At 42.0% G+C, this 21,262-nt stretch overlaps 1 protein-coding gene across 1 annotated transcript in view; it reads left to right on the top strand.

The window, feature by feature from the left end:
- PALMD (palmdelphin) overlaps nucleotides 1-21,262 on the top strand; it is a 39,673-nt gene that overhangs the window by 7,254 nt on the left and 11,157 nt on the right. Inside the window, exons 3-4 of the mRNA XM_073356947.1 lie at nucleotides 2,149-2,229; nucleotides 13,245-13,375. Of these exons, the coding sequence (XP_073213048.1) occupies nucleotides 2,149-2,229; nucleotides 13,245-13,375 (212 nt within the window). The remainder of the gene's footprint in view (nucleotides 1-2,148; nucleotides 2,230-13,244; nucleotides 13,376-21,262) is intronic.

Below are 21,262 nucleotides of genomic sequence, written 5' to 3'. Positions count from 1 at the left end.
GATTGCATATGAAAGTCCTCTAGGTGTTTGATATGCCATTTGTATGGTGTCCAGGTCTCACAGCCGTAGAGAAGAGATGTGAGCACAAAAGAATTATAAAGTTTTATTTTTGTTGAGAGGGTTATGTTGTGAGATTTCAGGACTGTGTTAAGTAACTTTCCTAATGACTGAGAAGCTTTCTGTATCCTATTCTGTAAATGCAGGCTGACTTAGTGACCTGTTCATCTAATGATTGGATTAATTCAGGAACACTTATACAGTGATATTAGGAAAGTTCTGTATTAAAGAAAGCTGTGAAGTTCAGAGATGGCATATTCTTGAAATCAGAATAAACGGAACAGTAAGAAATCTATGATAGCAGTTCTTAGCCAAAGCATATTTTATAATAGATGCTGCTGACAAACACCACCCACAAATATCTTAAATCCATTGGTAGTTAGGCAAATGAGTTACAGAAGAACAAAGAATCTTTGATGGATAAATGTTATAGGGACTGTGTCAAGCTATATTCCAAATCTAAACTCACCTTTAAAAGTTGTATCTTGTATCGCAGAGGTAGGTCAGTAGCACCTTTCAGGGAGATGGAAAACAGAAGTTATGTCCACTTGTCATTTGACACTTTTCAGAAGAGAAAGTGTGTCAATGCCAATTCACTTACTACATTCCAACATGAGGCAATCATACTCTGCCAAGCTACATTCCTCCCCGTGTACTTCCAATTGATTAGGTGTTTATCACTTGCTGTCTCCCCCAGACAGGTACTGTTCCTACCAAGGGTCACACAGTTGACAGCCTTCACACGAGAAGTGGCTGACTTTCAAAAGCAAATGAAGGGCTTCTCTGATAGCACACTAGCAATTCCTGTGTCTTGAGGCTACATCTCCATTAAGGCAGGTCCAACATCAATCAAACACACATGTTCCATCTCAATCATAAGGGGGAAAATAAACCATCACTGCAGGGCAGTTTCCTTAGTCATGGCCCCTAACTGTAATGCCAAAACAGGGCAGCATCTCCCCACCCCTATCCCAAAATGTTCATAAATGATCAAAATATAAAAGGATTGCCTTGCACCAAGGAAGGCTTCTCTTCCCCTATTTACTCCTTTTCTTGCTTGGATCAGGCATTTCCAGGCAAGACAGTGGAGTAAAGACCAGCTCCTCTCCCTTCCAAAAAGAGACTGAGCAATCCTTTGGGAGATGCCACTTCCCTTTTCTCCACAGCTGTCACTTCCTCCTCCTAACAGCTAGGCTCATCCTGACTACTCTTTCCACCAGGTTTGGCAGCTCAGGTAGTCTTTGAGAACCAAACGTCTTCCTCTTTGCCCAGTAGAGGGGCATAGCCTTTTCCTAAGTGACATGGGAGGCCCATACACCCCGTCAGAGACCCCTATATGCAGTCTTTTATAACCTCTAGTCATTACATCAGTTTTTACTATGGTGCATCAGTTACTGTATAGAACAGCAGGTGAGACATGAGTTAGTTATTGCCCTACCACACATTAATGTAAATGAATAGGTGCCAAAGTTGTTATATCTAATAGCAGTACTTTGTGGAAGCAATGACTGGCAGCAGAGTGGCCCGTTAGGGGTGCTTGTAATGGTACAAGTTACTCTGTGCTTGATTCAATGCCTACTGAAGTCAATAGGAGTCTTTCTTTTTACTTCAAAGGGAGTTGGATTAAGTCATCTATCACCATTGTATGTTCTCCCCTGATTCAGGAGGCCACTGAAAGTGGTACTGGAACAATTTTTATAGTGGGGGTACTGAGAGCCATTGAACCAAACTGTATATGATGAAAACCACTTTAAGCCAGGGGGTGCAGCAGCACCCCCAGCATCTATGCCACTGGGCGCCAAATCAGTAGTCTCCTGGTGACCGGTAGAGCAGCCACAAGTTTATTTTATATTATGGCAGCTATCTGTGGCTCCAAGAGGTCATCCCAGCATGTGAGAATTGCCTGGGTGTAGGGACATTCCAGGCATAACCCTTTCCCTTAGCCATGACCTCTGTGCTGTAAATAGGAAGGAAGATGGTGCTGTGGTGGTGCTGTATCACTTGAGAATTCCCCTCGGAGGTCCAAGTTAAAGCACCAAAGCAGTGACATGTCATTTTTAAAATTAATTTGTGGGTTTTTTAAATTTCCAGGACAAGAGAAAGCTTCAGGAAGAAATCACACAGAAGCGTCTTAAAGTAGAAGAAGAAAAATTAAAATACCAGCATTTGAAGGTATTATTTTGTCAATATCAGCAGCTTGTTATTCAACATTTCAAAATATCTATAAGAGTCAAATAATAAAACACAAGGAAAGTCCTAGCCCTGCTATTAGCATTAGGCACGACTGCTATAATTAAGTGTTGCTTCAGCCTTCAATCTAAGCGTCCTTACATTTATGGGTTTAAAACATGCCTTTACTGTTACATTTGCAGAACAGTTTTGAGTTTTACCAGGACTCCAATGGACTTTAATAGGCATCGTGCAAAAGCTTCACACAAAGGGGTTAATGTTGTTTGATAATTTTTGTATCTTAAAGTGAGATCAGAACCAGAAATAATTCCCAGCTTAAAACTGGGCTTCACATGTCAGACTGAGTGTGTTCACATCATAATTTCAGCACAAAATGCAATATAATCATGGGATGCAACCAAATGGCAAATAACAGCTTCTTGCTAAAATCATTGAGTAGCAGATTATTTTTATCTGGCAAAACATCTATCAATTTATTTAATGCATCTCCTAAATGAAATAATGTTGTGACCCTGTATGGGAAGCATATAGGAGAAGCGTCTGCAAATTTTGCACCGATGTCAGACTTGGCAAGTTCACATTAGTATGGTGTTCAAAACACTGATGTGACCGGACAGCCTGGAAGGGCCACACTGAGAATGCTACACTCAGGGCAGACTCCAAGGATTAGGGCAGACAATACCTCAAACTGCGGGTTTATTCTGTAATTAGATTCACAAAGCCAGTAATAAAATAACTTCTCTAATACCATGTTGGTTAACAAGAAACCAAATACAGCCCCCTTTAAGCGTTTCACACTTGACTCCCATCTAGACAGCCAAGTCTAGTATAGTGAGGGGTTATTGAAAACCTGATTCACCACAGGTGAGTTTCACCAATCCCAAAGGACGGGACACTTATCCCCAGGTCAATATGAGTCTCAGATCTTACCCAATAATCACGCCAATCGTTAATAGCTAAATCTAAGATTTGAATAATAAAAGGAAAAAAAGAGTTGCAAATGGTTAAAAGATCAATATACATACAAATGTGTGTAAAGTCCTTGGGTCAGTTTCATAGCAGAGATGGTGTGGCTGCTGATTTGTAAAAGTCTTTCTGGAATCAATTTAGGCAGTCCAGATATAGAGTCTGTCCCAGTCTTTCCACGCATCTTCCAGGTTATTCCAAATCATTATTTGAAAGATGTCTGTTTTACAACTTGTACTTTCTCTGTTCAAAGTTTAAGCAGACTAGGGATGAAAAAAGATTAGGCCCAGGGCTTCCTTCTAGTTCTTCTAGCAGGCTGACAAGCTTCCTCACAGATATTGTCACAGCAGGGCCTTCTCCGGAGGAAGAATACACAATGTATTCAAAGCAAGGTCTTTGCTTTGAAGCTAATCTTCTATTTCTTATGCATACACTGGTAAACTAGTTACACTCATTCACATAAGGCAATTAACCAGCCATGCATTGTAACGGAGATATTTAAACCAAAGACAATGTGGATAATATTATTAGTTTCCTGCAGTATCTTATATCTTTGATCTTAAGGTTAACTGGACACAGTTGCATACATAATTAAGGCAAATAAGACATGAAAGGGAATTAGCATCGACAAGATAATCCGCTTACATTGTTAAACTTCTAACAAGATATAGGTAAACACAGACCAATACACTTAGCGGCTACTCTTGATTCCTATTATTACAAATGAATGAGCTGATTGCTAGTCTAGTACAGCTCTTTGAAATTCACATACAAGTAGATTGTCTTGATTACCATTTCAGAGTAACAGCCCTGCTAGTCTGTATTTGCAAAAAGAAAAGGAGTACTTGTGGCACCTTAGAGACTAACCAATTTATTTGAGCATAAGCTTTCGCACACCTAAAGCTTATGCTCAAATAAATTGGTTAGTCTCTAAGGTGCCACAAGTACTCCTTTTCTTTTCAATTACCATTGTAATGCCTTCTGTTACATTGTTATGGGTCATACACAGGTTGGCTGGTCTGTCCGGTGTCACAACTGATGACTCAAATGCTCCACCTCTTCAATCATATTATTTAAAAAATGGGGTGACTATTTTCTCAGGCGTCCCTTCTGCCTAGGACAGATTGGCATTTCAAGTAATTTGAATAGGACATAATGCTTGCTTCTTGAAAGTATGTAGAACTGATATTCTGCTATCATAAAGATCCTAAGCATATCTTGCCCCCTATTAATTGCGTGTCTGGAAGGAGGCATCTAGCAAAGGGGTATTGATTTCAAAAACAGGGGTTTGGCTTGCTTTCCTGAACAAGTTACACAGAATCGCCTCTCCCACGACACAGAAGTGTATCTAGAACTGAAACATCTTCAAATTAAGCACAGGTAGCCGGTCCCATTCATCTTCCTCTTTCACCCACACAAGAACATAGGAAGCTGTGTTTGCCATGCTAGATCATTACATCCTTCAGTGCCATGTCCTACTGCTTTAGAGGAAGGCAGGAAAAACTGCAATGAACCTGACCCGTTGTGCAGTGCTATATGTGGAAAAAGAAATCCTCTCCTCCATAAAACCTGCAACTAACAGACTGCAGGCAAATCATTTGCTTGTCCCGGTTTTGGCACATATACATATGAAGTAGTAATTTCAAGGGGATAATACCCTATTCTTATACACTTCAAATATTGACAGCACCAGAGGGCTCTGTTCTTGACTATTACGTCTAGGCCATTGGTAGGCAACCTGCAGCCCATCAGGGTAATCCGCTGGCAGGCCATGAGACAGTTTGTTTACATTGACCGTCCACAGGCACAGCCACCTGCAGCTCCCAGTGGCCGTGGTTTACCGTTCCTGGCCAATGGGAGCCGTGGGAAGCGGTGGCCAGCATGTCCCTGTGGCTCGCGCCACTTCCTGCAGCTCCCATTGGCCAGGAACGGCGAATCGTGGCAACTGAGAGCTGTAGGGACCCATGCCTGCGGACAGTCAATGTCCGCAAAATGTCTCATGGCCTGCAATCAGCTAACCCTGATGGGCTGCATGCGGCCCGCAGGTTGCCCGCCACTGCTCTAGGCCCTACCTTGACTCAAATAGTGGATTTAAAAGATTTGTCTCTCTGTGTCCCCAAGCACTTGCAGTAAGTGAAATATCTTCCTATACTTAAGGAAAGGGAGGCCACGTGATCTTGCAATCACTGCAGCATGGCAAATGGGGCCCAATGTCACCGGTGGCCAGTGATGCTCAATCCCATTTTAAGTCCCCTCTAGCTCTTCTTTCATAATAATGGTTTTTGCAACCTTCCATCATATTTAAGCCTGGCAATATCTCCAGATATCTTATTTGCCGTTCTCTGGGCTATTGAAACTCAAATATCTCTTTCCACGTGCTTCCCAAAACAGTATACAGTATTAGGAACACGAGTGTGCCGCTATTTAAGATAGCATCATTGTAGTATATTCAATACTATTTATTTTCTGTCCTTATATGAACAAACTCAAGCATCCCTTTTGTTCTTATTAATGCTAGGGCATGCTGAAGGGCAACTCCCCACCCCCCCGGCCACCTTTCAAGGACATGAAATTGCCTCAGTTTTAGTAGAAGTTAAGATGCCATGTGGAACTGGGGGACATAGTGACTATGGAGATTCTTTCCCCTTGTTCCTGGTATCTTAAAATATACAAAAACAATCCCTATGTTGCAGGAATAATGACCTATAATTATTTTAAATAGTACAAGTGTACACACTGCCCTGCACAGGTGCGTATTAAAGACAAGATCTTCAGTTGGTATATATCAGTCACACTAACTTAGTGTCTGGTCCTTGAGAGCTATTTTTTTCAGACCCAATTGTATATGGGTATGGATATGGATACACACACACACACGCTCACACACACACACACACACACACACACGCTCACACAGTTTGAGGAGTGAGAGGGTGGGAGGGAGGGGAAGAGAAGAGAATGACTTTAAGGGCTCTTTAGTTTGTGAGCAGTAATTTCCTACCCCAATATTACCAGTGCATGTTCCTTGGTCACTGCATTAGAAACCATGTAGAAGCCACTTTACGTTGATCATGGTGGACAAAAAGACAGGTAGATGTGTCGCAAGTACAAGGCATAGTCTAACTTTCAAACTAGATGTGTTTGAAAGTTGCACACGGTACACCAAAGTGATTTAGGCATCTAACGCCCATTGACTTTCACTTTTGAAAATGGTACTTCTAGTCCATCTCCATTCTGCTAATGCAGAATATTTCATTCATTTGAATTTGTTCCCTATTACACAATTATCAGTACTTTTTCCAGTCTATCTTTCAATGACCCACACAATGGAACAAAGTTGTTCCTGATACTCAGACTGGATTTTTCCTTTCCTAATTTTGTCCTATGATTCCTGTGTGTACTCCCTGGTACCAGCCTAAGTACATTATTCTCTTTCATTAGTGTTTACTCTCTTTGGGTATTGTTGGCTATCCTATCCCACTTTAGTAGTTTCAGCTAAGCTACTAAAAGAGCTAATTATCTATATTTCCCCATTAATCAAATCCTCTGTTCCCCAAATAACTTTGCTTGCTCTTCTCTGAACTACCTCTAATTTGTCAGTGTCTTTCTGGTAATGAAAGGTTTCAGAGTAGCAGCCGTGTTAGTCTGTATTTGCAAAAAGAAAAGGAGTACTTGTGGCACCTTAGAGACTAACCAATTTATTTGAGCATAAGCTTTCGTGAGCTACTCACGAAAGCTTATGCTCAAATAAATTGGTTAGTCTCTAAGGTGCCACAAGTACTCCTTTTCTTTTTGGTAATGAAGTGTCAGAATAGAATTTAATATCCCCATGTGTGGCCACAGCAGAGCCATATGGAGAGGGATTACCATCCCCTTTTCCATGACTGGTTGTATTAGCACACAATATATAAACCAAGATTATATTGGCCTGTTTTGCTTGCATATTACACAGCAAGCTGATCTCTCATTAACCATCCACTATCACCCCTAGATCTAGTTTAACATTATGGCTTTCCAGGTTTGTCCCTTTCACTGAATTGCTTTGTGTTGCGTCACTTTTCTCCATCCCATAACTATGGGCTACTTGCTCCTCTCCAGTATGGTGGTAGAGGGAAACAAGACTGGGCAGGTAAGCCCCCAACCTGAATGAGGCTTTCATGGATTAGCCCCCTTACAGCAGTCTCACTCCCGATCAGTTAGGTTAGAGCTCTGTGGGTCAGGAAAGGAGGTTCCCCAGGGCCAAGGGTAGCATGCCTCCCCTATACAGAGGGCACATTAAATCTGCATGGGAGTGATTACTGGTGCAGCCAGCAGTAACTCCCCTCTGCACCTACAATCATTCCCATTGAGAGGATGGGGAAAGGTATAGGGACCAGAGCTGTGCGGCTGGAGGTGGCGTGCAGAGAGGATGGGACTCTCATAGTTCTGGGTAGACTTTCCAGCAGATTTTATGGATCCTTTCATTTTACCTGCTGAACCTGTCTATTCCCACCCCCTTCAATGTGTCTCTGACTCTCCGAGTGCTATCTCATGGAGGTCACATGTGTTACCATCCCAGGGGTTTATTCTGTGAGAATAGTAAGTGACCCTATTTTTAAAAGCTGTTAAAATGTGAAAAACTCAGACCTCTTGCTAGATACAGTGTATGGGTTTGCATTTTGCACATTGGGAAAATAAAATATGCATCTTATGACCAGCCACAAAATTTACATCAGACTGTGGAACACCTATGCAGGGGACAAAATGATGACAGATAGCTCAGTGGTTTGAGCATTGGCCTGCTAAACCCAGGGTTGTGGGTTCAATCCTTGAGGGGGCCATTTGGGTCAAAAATTGGGGATTGGTCCTGCTTTGAGCAGGGGGTTGGACTAGATGACCTCCTGAGGTCCCTTCCAATCCTGATATTCTATGATTCTATGATTACTCCAGACTTGTTCTGTGGTCTGTGACCAGCTATACCCCACCCACCCCCCGAGCATGCTCAGGAGTTTGTTCACAGCAGTGTAATCTATTGTCAGTACCACCAGCATGACAGAATATGAACCACACGGGGCAATGATAGCATTCCAGCCATTCTGAGAGTCTTAGCTGATCATATTGTATTCACATCCTTTTCCTCTACACAATGTACAGAAGCCAACATGATATCATGCACTCAGAGGTACAAACATACTGTAGCATGCATAACTTTGTACTGTACTAGAACCACTTTCATTCTTTGTAATGAAGGAAGAGCAACATGGCTCTGCAGAAAGTTTCTGAGTCCCTAAAGGCAGCTGTTATCGCTATACCTCAATGAATTATACTGGTTTCAGTGGAGCCATGCAGGATTCTTCTCTAGCCAGAGCTTCTCCCTTTATACAACAAACATTTCCAAATTATACAGCATGTAAGCCATTCATAAAAGTGTGACTAATTAAATAAAATGTGCAAGAAAGCTATTACAGGAAATTTACCCACATTTCTTATTTTTTAGATTATTGTACTAAAATGTTTTCATAGGGATTATCCTTATAGTCCTTGTACACAAAACTTCCATTGATTCTAATAGACAATATGCATGTCTGAGAACTACAGGATCAGATCCTATGTCATATTTGGAAATTATAATCTCCTTTCACCAAAAGCAGTGCTAGGTCAATTCAAAGCAGAGCAATACCTGGAAAGTCATTACCCTGAAAGCCCTACCTATCATACACATTTAAATAAAAGATTCCTTACCTTAAATTAAAGATAGCTAATCAGATTAGATTATTGTAGGAATTGTCCTGATCTGGCAAGGGGAAGACACTCTTTGAGTGCCCAATCTTATAGATTCATCGATATTAAGGTCAAAAGGAACCATTATGATAATCTAGTCTGACCTCCTGCACAATGCAGGCCACAGAATCTCACCCATCCACTCATATTCTGGCTTAATCCCAATTATCTTCTTTCTGGTCATAGAATATCAGGGTTGGAAGGGACCTCAGGAGGTCATCTAGTCCAACCTGCTGCTCAAAGCAGGACCAATCCCCAATTTTTGCCCCAGATCCCTAAATGGCCCCCTCAAGGATTGAACTCACAACCCTGGGCTTAGGAGGCCAATGCTCAAACCACTGAGTTATCCCTCCCCCCCACAATCATGCCAAGACCAAGACACATTCATTGACAGGGCTTGGTGAAACAGTTACAGAAAGAGGATTGTGCTTGCCTTGTCAGATGTACACTGTCCTCTCTCTTGTTTTAAGTCTCTACCCCCCTTGCAATAAAATGATGTTCTGTTACTCAGAGTTATCAAATGCAAGTCCAATGGAGGCTGCATTAATATTCAGAGCTGAACAAATAATTGGGGGGTTTTGGGGCCAGTGGCCAAATTTAACTCTCCCCCACCAAAAAAAACCCAAAATTTGGTTTCTTTGAACCAAACTGGGGTTTTTTCAGTTTTTCCCTCAACAAACCAAATATTAAAAAGTGTTTGGGGGTGAAACAAAAATTTTGAATGGCAATTTAAGAGTGACATTTTGCACTGAAATAGTTTGTTTCGAATATGCTGAAATCAACAGTTTCAACCAAAAATAAGGCAAGGATTTTGGGGGAGGGGTTTGGCTGAAATGATTTGCCAAATTCATAAGGTTTCGGTCACTCCAACGGTGCCTCTTTGAATATTAAATTTGTTAATGTAAAGAAATCCACCCAGCTCTAGTAACATTTTCTTTGCCCCCTCTGCACTGGCCCCCCTTCTTAAAGGTAGGGTCCCAGAGGTGATTGCTAGCTGGGGAGTCTTTGGCAGCACTACTGTGATGGAGTTGTACTGCCTCGGAGTTGAAAAAAGGACCAGGAGGCTCCAGAGCTAGTTTGGAAGCACAGGGCTTCAGATTCTGCAGGTCCACAGATCCACAGCTTATGGAGGCAAAAAGAGCTGGCCATTCTGCCACGGGGAGGGGTGAACCCCATCCTTGTGCTCCACAAAGGAACCATCTCAGGAAAATACTGCAAGGAGAATCTCACAGATCCTCGATCCACATTTCCCCTCCAGTGGGTACTTCCATGGAAGAAAGTGAGGGATCCAGGTGTGTGTTAGCAGCCAACGTCCACCTTTGTCACATGCGTACATGGGAACAAGTTTGAAATGGGTCTTTTGTTTGCACTCTGTCCCCAATATACCCTCCGTCTTCAACTGCCCTCCATCAATAACCCTATGTCTAGTGCAACGTGACTAAAGATTTTCAGAATCAGCCCAGTCCAAAAAAATGGGTGTGCCTTTCTTCTTTGCACAAGCACAGACCTAGCTTCTTGTGGTGGCTTAGTGGTGAATGAAACGAATCCACTTCCTGTTCAAACAGTTGTCATTAGGAAGCTGATGCTGTGCTGCCAAAATGAAGGAAGCATTTGTCAAGTTACAGATTGCTCGCAGAACACAGCAAGGGGTGAACAGACTAGGGATCAGCCAAGGGCTTCAGTACCCACCAACATCCCAGGGGTGGCCTCCAATCTTAGGCTGAAATATTATGTGAACATAAAAGTAAGTCAAAATGCCAGTTTAACATCTCCTCCTAGTTGTTTTCACTAGGCATTTCAATATTGTCCTGCAAGGCAAGAGGCATTATCCATCTATGGCCCATACGATCTGAGCACTTAATCTTTGCATTTCTCCTCATGCCACCACAGTGAGGTAGGGAAAAGCTGTTCTCTTCATTTTTCAGATGGTGAACTAAAACACAAAGAAGCTAAGTGACTTGCCCAAGGTCACACAGGAGGTCTGTGGAACAGCAGGAATTTAATTCAGGTTTCCCAAGTCCCAACCATAGGACCACGCATCCTCTGCCACATCTGCATCAATCAGCAGCAGGTTGGAAAGATACAGGGAGTGCAGTTCGTAGGGATGGAAAGGCTACTCCTGGTTGTCTTCCTCAGGGCTACTCTTCCAGGCCTTCGAAGTGCAAGCACATTGAATTTGGCTTGGAGAAAGTTTCAAATGCTGATCAGCTCCTCACAGCTCAAGCCTATTTCTATTTGAAAGTGAATCTACTCAGTGAAGAAAAATGTATATATGCGTGAAAATACACCTGTAGCTTCTTAGATGCACTTTGACAAATTAACACATTTCCTCTTATTTATTTTAGATTTCAGTGTTGAGTGCCTACACTTTGCATTCTAGATGTCTTTCATTTACAAAGTCTGGGCAAGACTCTCTACACACAGTTATGGGGATTTGCACTCCTCTGGTGTGCAAAGGAGCCATAACTTTCACAAACACCCCAGAGAGAATTCACCTGTTGGAAGGGAGCTCCCTGCTGGCATAAACATGCCGGATCTGGGCCCTGTACCCAACGCATCCTTCCCCTCTCTCCCCACTCCCTCAGTCTTCCCAGCACAGGAACGCATCAGGGTAGGAAGGGGCATGCTGAAACATATCTCTAACAACCCTACACCAGTGGTGCAATTTAGAGGAACCCAGCAGCTGTGTTGAGACTAGAGCAGCTCCTGTTCTTGCACCAAGCACAACTCTGGCATAGGAGAGACTATAGCCATCTGCCCCAAAACAAGTTCTCAGACAATGGGAGTAATAACTGAGTGTGCTTTATAAGCCTGTGCAAAGTGGATCAGCAGCCACTTCATGCAGTTGACAAATATATAAATGAATAAGTGACTTAGAGCACCTTCTGTGTGATCAATTCACCAGCTCAAAAAAAATAGAAACCACAGATGAAAGACAGGCTTATGTTTTAATTAAGTAACGCTCATTAACAGATGGAAAAGTCCAAACACTTACCACAAATGCATGGTTCCACTCTTTAACCAGCCATGAGTGCCACTTCATTCCACAGGGACTGGGATGTCTCCATCTGTACTGCTGTGGTTTTATCTTTGAGGGGTTTAAGGTTTAGCCTTACGTTCAGGAAGCTATGATGGGGCACCACCCACAAGCATGCCCCTTCACAGCCCACTACCCTTTTACTGTCTTGTAGTGATTTACTCCTGCACCAGAGTACTCAAAGGCTAGGATTCCTGCTTTCTGGGACTTATGTATTCATTCTCATACAGAGTCCAAACTCTCTAACACCTCAGCACCCAGAAGAAGGGCAGACCTAATTCAGGCAGGCCTCCTCTTCTAAATTCAGGAATCCTACCACCTCCCCCTAGGTCTGTGTAATAACTCAGGTAGGCTTACACTGTTGGTATTGAAGAGTCTCACATGTCTTATCTTGGGGTCTGCTTTAATAATTCAGTCCTTCCAGTCCTGCACTGGGAAAGCTGAGCAGGTAACAATTCTCCTACTGTTTTTAGGAGCTCCTCTAAATAACCCTTGCAGCAGGAATTCTGCACACACAGCAGAAGACTGACACAATGAGAAAAGGGCAAAGCAACCTGGGACTCTAGGCATGCCCTGATACAGGCCACTCCCCTACATCATGGCTCCACCTCTGCAGCCCCACTCTTGTACCACATTCAACCTCCAAGTGAGCAAGTGACACCTCTCAGAGCTATTGTTTCAGGCTGTCTGCAGATTCAGGCAGTCATCACTTTGTTTCAAAGTTTTCTTTATAATGATCCTGGCTGGAAATGGTCATTTAAAAATAAAAAGATATATATACACAGATGTAATTGCATGACTTCAGTAAGCTGGGGCTCTAGGCATGAGCCTATAGAACCTATGCTTTAATGCAGCACAGAGTAAAACAAAAAATTTCAAACACTGGGTCAGTTTACAAATGTTAACCATCACAGCTAATAAGTGACATGTGGTCTGCTCACCTGTTAATTCAGCCCATCTGTAAAGGCAGAATGATTGATAATGAAAATGTTTTGCTGTTAATTACTCTATTGTTAAACCAATCACTGAACAACAACAGTTTATTCTTGTTCATTTATATTTCTATTATGGGAGTCCAGATGCCCCCCATCAGGTCTCATTGTGCTAGGTGCTGTACAAACACATACAAAGACATAGTCCATGTCCCAAAAAGCTTACAGTCTAGGAAGCAGATAAGTGTGTTTAAAAAATGCTAATCAGTAACTTTGCTTGTCTTTATCTTTCCTGAAATTAGAAAAAGGCCCTTCGGGAGAAATGGCTCTTGGATGGTCTGAGTGCTCTCACTCCAAAAGAGCAAGAAAATATGCAAAAGCACAATAAGAAAGACCAAGAACGGACCAACGAGCTGGAACAAAGCATCCTCAGGTACAGCACAAATTTGTTGTGGCCCTCTGTAGTCATTAAAATGATTCATTCTTAAAAGCATGAAGAAAAGGAGAGGTCCCACCCTCCATTGTTACAGGTAAAATGAAGTATCAGCTAAGGCTAATAATTTGCAGTGTTTTATTAAATTCCAAGGGTGCAAGACAGTCTTTAATATATTCTAAGGGCTCCTACAACTATCAGAAGTATAGCATGTGGGTTTGAAAGTCATTATTCCTCAAATCTATACAATACCCCTAAAGGATTTGTTTTTCTGACTCCAAATTCACCATTCCCTGTACTCTACAGAGGCAAGCACTAGCATGTGGTTTTTGCTCAGAGATGTCAGCAGTTGAATGAATATTTTAGTAAGTCAGATAATGCACACTTAAAATTAAGATAACCAATAAGTTCTTAATTTTAGCTAAAGAACATGTAGCCTTCAAAACTTGACCCCTTGCAAAGCATTCCACATCACAGTATAGTACCTCTAAGTCATGTAAGCATTCGTGTCCTGTGATTATCTCCAGTCATGCTTTCACTCATAACCTATAGTGTTAAGCACGTCCTAAATTTAATCCTCAGAACCCTCCTGCAGAGTCCTTCCTTTACCCTTTTGCTACCACGTCATACCAGTGTTTCTACAAATCTCACAGCTTGGCTCTCCACCACATATAGCTATTTTAAAGCTGCATAAACAGATTCAGACATGGTGGACCTATTGGATCACAGGCATGTTCTTCAGGATTGTTAGCTGCATTCACTACTTCTTGACGGCTGTGGGGTTTGTACTGTACACATGTTGTCACTCCTCTGTGGCTAGCAGTACTGACATTTGCCGAGTGAGGACTACAGCAAAGATGAAGAGCTGTTTCTTTAGATCCACAAAATTGCCTTGTCCCTGGAGCCTTGATGAAGCTTCTTCCTACCTTATTTTAATTTAACAGCATCTTCATCTGGAGAGTCCTCTTCCTCAGCTCTCCTCCTCCACCCACTCCTTTGGCTAAATTGTCGTCAAGATTATCTCCTATCCACCTCCTCTCTACTTCTTGTCTTATTGGTACAAGTGATATTTATTTGCTGATGGGCTGCACTGCTGTGCCAGCTTGTGTCCCATAACTAGACTGATTCCTTCCGTGAAGCACTTTTCTCAAGGGGAATCACTTTTTGAGTACATCAGTGGAATGCTTTGTTGTGGTGACAAGGGTATAGCTGCCTCGCTGGTTGTAATTATGAAGACCCAGGTAAAATGCATCAGTGTATTCCACTGACAATGTGATTTCAAATATTGCTCACACACACACACACACAGAGGGAAGGATAGGCTCAGGACCAAGCAGAGGACACACAGCATGCTATGAGCTGCTCTCCTACTGTTAAAGCCCCAAGGAATCCTATTTCTCGGATATACCAGGAGGAGACTTTTTCCAAGGCTTGCTGACTTTCAGGAGGAATGGGGCATCTAACTCCACTTTGAGCCTTTGGGAAGAGAAGAAAAAAAAACAAAAAACAAACCCCAACCTAGCCTCCCCAGCAATTTTTTAAAATGCTATTTTTAAAGCCATAGAATCAGGTCAAGACTGTTCGTGTTTTTTCCTTTCTCCTCCCTGCAGCAGTCCTCTACACTGTTTCAAATTCATTCAGTGGCACCTAAATAAAGAACAGTGCCCTTATCCTGCAGCTCTGTGAATAGTAGTAGAGCTAAATTGAGAGTTATTGAACTCCTGACAGATTAAATGCCTTGGAAACCCAGGCACCCCAGCGGGAAAGTACTGTAACTCCAGAGTATAAATCCAATTTGTCACCTGATGAAGGTACCTTAAGTGTTCTCAGTGCCTGAGTCATAGTATCTGGCAGGTCTCATGGCAACAGTTGCTGCAGGTCTCCTGCATCCTGTCAATAGAGAGGACTTAGAATGAGCATCAAAATAACTCCTACAGTATTAGCTCAAAGCTTACAGCAAGTTTTTAAATCCTTATAATAAATGGTCAGACTATTGCATTTAAAAAAAAAAAAAAGACACTACATTCTTAAAATTGACTTAACCAGGTTTCTAATAAGGTTAAATCCTATTAGAATCACCTGTGTAGTGATGATATTTTTGTATCTCTTACGATGCTTAATTCCTAAGGACTGTTAAGGATGTTGCAGGATCTCATTACAGAGTACATACTGTCCTTCGATGCTGCCTTTATTCAAAATATAGCCATTATTTCCTCCTGGACAGGAGGTTGTATACACTGATCGTACACTTTCTTTTGCACCATATGGAACCTTTCTATTTCATCTCACTTATCATTGTTCTTATTATAAAGTCAACATACTGTAAAGGAGAGAACCACCCCCCTCCAAAAAACACCCAAAACAGAACTAAATACTTCTTTGTATTTCAGGGAGGTGGATTAGAATCAGAGCCCCTACTTTTCATTCCAGGTTGAATACAAAAGTAGACCAGGGGTAAAAATTTCAGAAGTGCCTAAGTGACTTAGGCTCCAAAGTCCCATTTTCAAAAAAGTTACTTAGGCACATAGATGCAGGTAGGCTCTTAGTGAGATTTTCAGAAGTACCTAGGCATCTAATTCCTATTTACTTCAATAGGAGTTAAGCACCTAGATACTTCTGAAAATCCCACTAAGTGCCTATCTGCATCTTTAAATGCCTATAATTTAAAAATATGGCCATTAAGCTCCAAGGTCACTTAGGCACTTTTTTGCATTCTAGATCATATTTTTACCAAAGCCTAGTTTGTGATTCTGGTTCAGATGTAGCCAAAGCTTTACAGCAACAATAATTCTCATGAGGTTTGGCCCAGAGATGTTGAAAAAAAAATATCTCACTGCTGGCAAGCTTTCTACCATTTGGAAATAAAACTGCATAAAACCAGCTCATAGATATAAGTGTCATCTAATCCATAATCTAGATGTAATTCAACCTTGAACCTGAGCCTAAGCATAACCCTCCAACACTGATCCAAAGACTTTCTTGTCCCTAGCCCATCTCTGATAGTTTTCCATTAGTTTTACATGCAGAAAACAATCAAATAGCTTAGTTACAGAATACAAATATCCATTAAATTCCTAGTGGAATTTTAGCCTGAGAGTTTTTAATTATTTCCACTCTATCTTCCCTGAAGATCTATTTGAAAATCCCTTCCCCAAACACACAGTGTTTTCCCGTATACCGGGAAGCCAATTTTTTAAAAGCTAACTTCTATTTCTGTGCCTGTACATTTCAGGTTCGAGCAACTGTAAAAGCAAATTTTGAGCCTTCAGTTGTTTACAGGCATGATTAACATGCTGTGGGTGTCTAAGCACCTGACTGTGACCACAAATCAGTTATTTAGATTGCAAAATTATTTCAATTGCAGTCATTTACAAATGCAAAATCAGAAGCTTAGTTAAACTCAGGATGAAAATTTCATCTGAAATGTCCACTGCCCCACAACATTAAAAGCTTCCTCTCTTCATATTAGTCTACTTCATTTTGCTATTCATGAATAGTGGAACCCAGAACTGTTGCTGATTTTGTATGTACCCTTGTGGCAGGTGACCTTTTGCAGTGCGATATGGACATTTTCTCAGCTCTGTGCTATTATTATTTGCGTCATCTACTTAATTTTGTTGCCCAGCTAACTTCTCCTTCCCTTTGACCTTTCTTTGCAAGCACTCTTAGATCATTTTCTCCTCCAGATGATTTCCACTTCTTGATGCACATACAAAATATCCTAGCTTTAACTGAAGTGCAAAGAGAGCCTGACACAAATGGCATGAGTATAAAACTGCCAAGGGAAATGCAACACAGAGACAGTCACTGTACTCTTCTTAAAGTGAGAAGATCTAGTTATGATGTAATGCTACTTAAATAGAAATGAGTGTCAGTAAATATCACTTAGTTTTGTTTTGAATGTGCTGTGTTTGAACGAATGTAGAAAGGAATCAGTGCTATTACTCAGCAAAAATATCTCCCAAAAGATATAAGCGAACTCAAGTGTAGAAGAAATCACACACACAGCTCTTTCACACAACTCACATTCTTTAAGCTAACACATTTGGCAGCCAAAGAAGTACATTTAGAACCATTGTAAAATACTGCGGGGGACGCCCAGAGCTCTGAGCCATTGTGTTTTCTCTCTGCCTCAGGAGGAGTGGGTTTTGCTCGAGATTAGAGTGTGTGTCAGCTCCCACCCTGCCCCCATAATGTGTCTTCCTCACTAGCCATCTCAACACTCTTCCAATCTTCACATGCCTAGCAGGCAAAAGTTAGTGAACTCCAGCTCCAGAGCTCCTCAGAGATGTCTTTCTTCAATGCACAGCCCCATCACTGCACATTCACTGAAAATACTACATTTGTTGCTCCTTTAAACCGTCAATACATTTCAGCTCATTAATGTAGCTGGTATTTGACACTCTTATTTCAGTCACAGCACTGAACTGGTTTATAGTAAAGGTAAAACAAGATTCCACAGAAAGCCATAGGTTTAAGTGATACCAAGTACTAGGAATAAAGGTAAAAAGGTTTACAAACAAACAATGGTAAGAATACACTTTCTAAAGGGCACAGACTTAATTTAGCAAGCTGTAGTCTTCATTTAAGGTAGCTTCCCCACTAATATTCCTTTTCCAGCAATAGCTGATTAGCTCATAACCAGGCCCTGGCTTTCCTTGTCTCCTCAAGTGAATGATAGTCTTTGTGTGTGTCCTTATATCTCAAAGTCTGCCTTTCTTTCCAGGGTCAAATTGATCCCTTGGGGTTCAGTCTGCTGTCTCCTCCAGGAGACCAACTGCATCTTGATTAAGGTGTCCCCTGGTGTATTCCAATGTAATGGGTCCTGCTGCCATTTTACAATGCAACTGTCCCTATAGCAATTCCCCATGCCAAATGACTGGGAATTGTCCTTCCTTTTGTTTACCACATACGTAAATTACAATCCCATCATCATTGATCAACCCTGCTTTGTTTGTATTCAACTCCTGGGCAGACATGTTTTCTACTTTGTTCAGATACAGACTTTACAAGCTAATATCAGAAGCCATCCACACTCAGCCTTGGCACATACATTTCACGATGATATCATTGACCAGTCTGTTGTAACTTGCCAAAGGATACCTCACAAGGCATATTTTGTATAAATATTTATTGCAATAGTGTGTAGGGTGTGAATACAAGGGTACCTAGTGAGTCACACCCAGGTCTGACATAATGCAATTTAATTCCCAGAGAACTTAAAAGACAAGAAACAGGAATCAAGCTGAAATGAGTAACACTCCAGGAAGTACAAAGGTATAATGAGATGGTGTTAGCTGTTGAAAGCATGATCTGAAGATCATCAAATTCTAATACCACAAAATAGTTGGGGTTTGATCAAACTGTAACAAGCTAAAACTCCATGCAGAGCAAAACATAGCATAAAAGCATTAAAATCTTTGCAAGTGAAAGCCTCACCATCTTAGTGCTGATCTATAGATGGCCTTGTGTGGGTGTGCCAAAGAGGAGAGAAAGTGTAAGAAACTCCCATCATTTCACCACACCTGCTAGATGTAGTTCAGCTGTCTGCACACAGGAGCACAAAATATAGTGACCTCCTAGCACTAACCAGGCCAGAATGGGTGTGGCTATGGTCCAACCTTCCTGTACACTGGTAAGTGCTTGCAGATGAGCACAGTTATACCTTTTTAAAAGATATAGCGAGACCTACTCCTGATCAGACTTCCCAGGCCCTTTGTTCTGTATTATACAGGTGTAATAGCTCTGTCTACCATTGGCGGAGATCTAGATATGCTTTAAAGGTTTTCAGGACCTTAATATACAAGAAACACCTAACTATTTACATGAGCACCTCACAATCATTAATGGATTTTATCCGCAATACCTGTGAGAGGTAGGGAGCCATTATCCCCATTTTACAGATGGAGAATTGAAGCATGGGATAGATTAAGGCCCAGACCACAAAAAGATGTAGGCACCTTACTCCTATTGAAATCAATGGGAGTTAGGCCCCTAAATACCTTTAATGATCTGGGCCTAAGTGTCTTGCCCAAGATCACATAGGAAGTCAGCGTGTGAGCAGGGAGTTGAACCTAAGTCTTACAAATCTTAGTGTAATGTCCGTTCCAATAGCCCACCTTCCTACCACTGTGCTATAACTGCCTATCCAACAGCTCTGAAAGAGAAGACAGATACACTGCTCATGTGCACACTTGCCACTGAGTAACACTATATTATTGAAAATCCCAGAGAAAGAATTTTACTGTTCATCTGAATGTCAAACTGGAGAGTGGCTGTCACATGTACTACCAAGGGGTGAGTTATTCTGTGCTTCTTTCTTTCTCACTCTTTTTAAAGAAAAACATGTAAATTCCTTTAAGGAATATTACAGCATTTCTTTAGCTCCTGGTTTCTTTCTGCAGTTGCAGGCAGATTTCATAGTGAATGCATGCATCTTTCCCTCTCATCCCACTACGGGGCCTCCAGTTTGAACCATTTCTTTTTTGGAGTGCCTAGTAGGTCCCTTCCAGGGTTAATCTGTACCTGTTGATCATCCAGTACACAAGCAGGATTTCTGCTTTTTTAGATAAAAGAGAGAGTTCCGTTCTTTGTATCAATACTGAACAATTAACAGTGACCTGAGCCAAAACTGCAGGCAAGTAGTTCAACACTCAGGTTACAAGCCGGAATAGCATTCACAGTATCTATCCCATAGTACTCTGTTTACATGGTAGAGGTTACAGGGCATAAAGCCACACATTCTCAGCTGAGGGTGCAAACTGGCTGCAGAATCAGGTAGACATATTTTGTCACTTAACTGGACAGCTTGGTTGCAAAAACCGTTCATTCTCGGTAGAATTAGTTGCTAGACAACTTATTTTAAAAAGATTACAAATAACAACATGTTACCAAGCACCATTCAGGCAGTTGGGAATATCCAGTATACTTCCAATTATCCAAATAACAATGGGAACATGGATTTTATTCAGATACTCAGGAATTTGGATCATTGAGAGGGCAGGAGCCATTCAGCAGCTGAGTGGCCTCCCCTGCAGCCTGGGGCTTATCCTCTGCCTCTTCCTCACCGTCCTGACCAGGGGTTTCTGCTCTGCCCACCAGGACTGCACCTTGCACCTGCAGGGATTGGGTGTCCCCAGCCTGGTGGCAGCCAGGAAGCCCTCTGCAACTCTGCTGTAATGGCCCCACTTACTCATTCCTGTGACAGTGGTCTGCCACAGGAGCCATTGAGCAGCAGTGTGGCTCCCCTGCCACAGAGTCTAGTCCTCCTCTTTGCAGTCCTGGCCCAGGGTCTCTGATTAATTATTTGAACCTCTGCATTATCCAAATCCATCCCTTGTCCCCAAGCATGAGATACCTGCCTTCTGCAGCATGCATCTCATGCTGCAGGACAAGGAAGGGGCTCAGATAAGGGGAGGTTCGGATAATAGGGTTTTGGAAAAATAGAAGCTGTAATTTATGAAGGGAAGTTATGGCTAGATGGAGCCCAGAGCTGCTAAAATGTTGGCCCTCCCCAAACTGACTTTTCCTCTCTTTCTGGTATCCTCCAGCCAGACTCTTGTCTTTCTTCCACTCCTGCCTGGGTCCTTGATCTTTCTTCCAGGTGAGGCAGAGCTGCCTCTCCCTGCAAGCAGCAGCAATCAGCTGTGTGCTGTACTGTTTCCTGAGTCAGTCACTGCTCTGATTGGGCACTCTCTGACTTGAAGTCCCAGTTCCAAAGATCCTGCCTTAATCTACTGATGGAAATGGGAAACTGCCTTGAGCCGTGAATGTTACTCAAGGGCAGATGGACAAATACCCACACCAGGTATTTAATATCAGTAGCTATGCCCAGCTTCCCTACACCTGAAACCTGTACAAAGCAGTGAAAACCTCCAAAGATAAGTA

This window comes from Lepidochelys kempii, chromosome 8, assembly GCF_965140265.1.
Source record: "Lepidochelys kempii isolate rLepKem1 chromosome 8, rLepKem1.hap2, whole genome shotgun sequence".
Classification (NCBI taxonomy): Eukaryota; Metazoa; Chordata; order Testudines; family Cheloniidae; genus Lepidochelys; species Lepidochelys kempii.
The sequence above is the reverse complement of the archived record's forward strand: the minus strand, read 5'-3'. Positions and strand labels throughout refer to the sequence as shown.